The sequence below is a fragment of the Sinocyclocheilus anshuiensis genome, unplaced genomic scaffold (assembly GCF_001515605.1).
Source record: "Sinocyclocheilus anshuiensis isolate Anshui unplaced genomic scaffold, SAMN03320099.WGS_v1.1 scaffold402, whole genome shotgun sequence".
In the NCBI taxonomy this organism is placed as follows: Eukaryota; Metazoa; Chordata; class Actinopteri; order Cypriniformes; family Cyprinidae; genus Sinocyclocheilus; species Sinocyclocheilus anshuiensis.
Genome location: NW_015542375.1, coordinates 228,053 through 232,364, shown reverse-complemented (window position 1 = coordinate 232,364; position 4,312 = coordinate 228,053). Strand labels below are relative to the sequence as shown.

The following is a 4,312-nucleotide window of genomic DNA, read 5'->3' as shown; positions in this document are numbered from 1 at the left end:
TTTGGATGGGTTAAATGCAGAGCACTAATTCCAAGTATGGGTCACCATACTTGGCCACATGTCACGTCACTCACTTGTCACTTGAATGTTTGGAAATGTAAACTGATATTTCCTACTGACACACTACAGCAAAAGATAGAAATAACTGACTTAAAACCATTTTTAGCTGCTGAAAATACTAGTGTTCTAATCATTTTGGCCACCACTGTAAAGATTATATCAAATAACGAGTTGAAATAATTATATTTATTATAAGCAATAAAAATACACTATAATGATAATAATTATTTAAGCAAAAACAAATAGAATGACAACAGTATTGTTTATATTATAGCATATTTTATAGCTTATATTTTATTATTACTATTTTTATTTATTAAAATATAATAATAATAATAATAATAATAATATATTATATGACTATTTATAATTATTTAACAAATATAATAATAATGAGTATTATTATTATTATTATCCATTAATGTTTATATGTTTATTATAAAAAATAAATAATTATTTTTCTTTTTCTTATGTGTCGTTGATGTTAAGCTTTGGATGGCCCAGCCCTACTATAGTTTATTTTGGTACTGAAATGCAATAAGCTGCATTTATATTCAAGCACAAATCTCAAGCACACAGCAACAGTAAAGCACAGCACATCAGTGTGTTATTGTCCCTCACGGCCCTTCACACGTCTCTGCTCTCTATTCAGTCCTGGTTAAGCTGAACTAACATGATAACCTGCACCGAGCCGTGTGAAGTAATGGAAATCACAGAGCACTGGTTTCTGGAAACTCATCAGGTTCCCACAGAGAGAGAGATGAACACATAATCCACTCACCAGCTCTTGGAAATGATCCTGGGGAAGCGTTTAAGAACAATACCTGATGCACAGTATCTCAGCATGATATTTCATTCCCAGAATGCCACAGGAGGAGCCTCACGAGACACTAATCAGCGTCAGCCAAAAACAGGAGCTTCCTCACCTCTGTCTTCAGTGGAGCGTCTTCTCTGGCTAAAAATAGCATAACACACTATATATACAGTATACAGTATGAATACTGAGCACAATATGCAGTATTACTGCACACACGGAATACCAGGTACTTATATAAAGTTAAGAAATAATACAATGGCATAAAAACAATATTAATAATTACTATTATTAGTAGTAGTAGTAGTATTAATATACTTTTTTAAGTAAAAAAAAAAAGGGAAATATGCTAATTAAAAATAAATAATAAAAATCAAATAATTTAAAATGTATTTTATTAAGCTCTAAATAATACACTATTATTATTATTATTATTATTATTATTATTATAAGCTAAAATATGCCAAAAAAAATAATACATAATAAAATAATAATTGTTGTTATTAATTAATTAATTTATTATTATTATTGTTGTTGTTGTTATTTAAGCAAAGAAATATGCTAAATAAATAAAATATAGTAAAAACAATTATATTATTATAAAGTATTATTATTATTATTATTATTATTATTAATTATACAATTTTTTTAATAGCTTATACAAATAAGAATAGTATTTGACTTGACAAATGAAAGACCATGATGAAATAAAATATTTGATGGGTAATGCATCAGCCCACACATTTATACACAAATGTAAATGAGCATGTAAATTGCATTTAAACTGTAATAACCCAGCATAAGGGTTTCAGTCGCACGAGTTGCTTTGTAACATCATGGAAAAACATGACATCATGACAGAGCCTGATGATTTCTGAGCACCTTGAGTCAGCAGTTTTACACCGGCGGTAACCGTCATCTTTATGTGCATTATGTTAGGTTTTGTTATTTACATGTAAGCAAACTATATTTCATGCTGCATAATATGATCCATAATGTTTTTAGCAACAGAATCCGAGTAATATCAGACAGAATTGGCTGATCATCCATTCACCCCTGCATGACAGTCATATGACTTTAGTTTGAAATGTGTTTAATTGCATAATGCAGTCTGTTTGACATAGGGCCTGTTGTTTTTAGGAATAGTTCACCTAAAAATGAAAATTTGCTAAAAAACCTCTCACCCTCAGGCCCTCCAAGAATATGTTCGTGAATCATTTGATTCAGATTGGGACTTCGGAGCGGGTTCGCAAATCATTTGATTCAGATCGGAACCTTGGAGCGAGTTCGCAAATCATTTGATTCAGATCGGGACTTCGGAGCGGGTTCGTGAATCATTTGATTTAGATTGGGACTTCGGAGCGGGTTCGTGAATCACTTGAATTAGAGCAGGACTTCGGAGCGGGTTCGTGAATCATTTGATTTAGATCGGAACCTTGGAGAAGGTTCGCGAATCATTTGATTCAGATTGGGACTTCGGAGCAGGTTCGCGAATCATTTGATTCAGATCGGGACTTCGGAGCAGGTTCGTGAATCATTTGATTTAGATCGGAACCTTGGAGCAGGTTCGCGAATCATTTGATTCAGATCGGGACTTTGGAGCGGGTTCGCAAATCATTTGATTCAGATTGGGACTTCGGAGCAGGTTCATGAATCATTTGATTTAGATCGGGACTTCGGAGCAGGTTCATGAATCATTTGATTTAGATCGGAACCTTGGAGCAGGTTCGCGAATTATTTGATTCAGATTGGGACTTCGGAGCAGGTTCGCGAATTATTTGATTCAGATTGGGACTTCGGAGCAGGTTCGCGAATCATTTGATTCAGATTGGGACTTCGAAGCAGGTTCGTGAATCATTCGATTTAGATCGGGACTTCGGAGCGGGTTCATGAATCATTTGATTTAGATCGGAACTTTGGAGCAGGTTCGCGAATCATTTGATTTAGATCGGGACTTCGGTGCAGGGCCGTGAATCATTTGATTCAGATCGGGACTTCGGAGCGGGTTGGCGAATCTTTTGATTCAGACTTCGAAGCGCATATTGCAAATCATTTCTTTTATTTATTAAACTTTTCGAAAACTCAGAATTGGATAAAACATTGCATCGCAAAATGATTCACTGTTTCGAAGCGTTCCAATCAGATCGCGAATCATTTGATCGGAACTTTGGAGCGGGTTCACGAATCCTTTAAACAGCTTAATTAATATTCATGTCTTAATCCTTGGCCATACCCTTACGAAAATTAACTATGGTTTTACCACTAATAAAACAAAAAAAAACATGGTTACTATAGTTAAACCATGGTAACCACAAATGTAAACTTACATGCGTAAAATATGTCTAGTTTTGCGAATATGAATTCTACGAAAAGTAACCATTGTTTTATTGTAGTACAAGTGTAGTAACCATGGATGTAAGAATGTATTAGAGGCTTACAATCACTGTCAAATCAGCATTGAACTTTTTACACCTTTTTGCAGACAGAAGAGAGACTATAAGAGGAGAAAACAAACACACACCCTCTCAGTGTTTACGAAGGGCGTGAGAAACATCATGACCTACTGTTACAAATAAGATAAAGTGCTATAGAAAGGGTTTAGTTAGTGTATTAAAAAACGAATGACAAATGGCTCTAGAAAATGAAGAATGCAAGGTCTTGCCAGTGTGCAAATTTCTGTAAAGGCTTACTTCATACATATGTAATAGATCTAACGTGGTGCTATAGCTTTCTTGCAGTCTCCAGGCTCGTAGGTTTATTCATTTTAATAAAACCGTGTTTATTCAACAGTTTGAAGTTTAGAGTCGCGAAGCGAACGTCAGGGTTTAATTAATATTCATGAGCAGGGAAACCGGAAGTGGCGGTTAAGCCCCTCCCCGCAGGTATAAAAGCACCTGTCCGAGCGGTCAGCTGAGCGCAGACTCACCCGACGAGCAAAAGGAGTCCAGGCAGCTTTCAGGTAATTTAACCGTGTAAACATCTATGTCAAATCAAATGAATGACAAAATGAAACTAAAAGAAAGAGGAATTGACTATCTACAATGCTTCTCTTTATTTGTTTGTAGACAGCGTTTTTTAATCATTTTTTTATGCAGTTTGTTAACAGTTTATTAAACCTTTTCAACTATTCAATGACCTACAATTATGTTATATAGTACCATTAATTTACGCTGAGAGAGTAAAGTTTCATAAGCAATATAGCCTATATAAATTAGTTGTCAAATCATTTCTGTTTAAACACAGTTAAAATAGCATTTATAATGCAAGATATTACTATTGTTTACATTTGCAAATGTTGTAAATGTTAAGTAATGTATGACCTTTACAAGAAGCCTATTTATAATGTGCTGACTAAATATTCTTTAAAGGGGTCATATGATGCGATTAACATTTTTTCTTTCTCTTCGGAGTGTTACAAGCTCTTGGTGCATAAAGAAG

At 34.3% G+C, this 4,312-nt stretch overlaps 1 protein-coding gene across 1 annotated transcript in view; it reads left to right on the top strand.

Annotated features, from left to right (window-relative positions):
• Nucleotides 1-904: 904 nt before the first annotated feature.
• The window catches only part of LOC107692262 (uncharacterized protein DDB_G0271670-like), a 14,749-nt gene continuing 11,341 nt past the window's right edge, over nucleotides 905-4,312 (top strand). Inside the window, exon 1 of the mRNA XM_016491223.1 lies at nucleotides 905-959. Coding sequence (XP_016346709.1) covers nucleotides 905-959 — 55 coding nt within the window. The remainder of the gene's footprint in view (nucleotides 960-4,312) is intronic.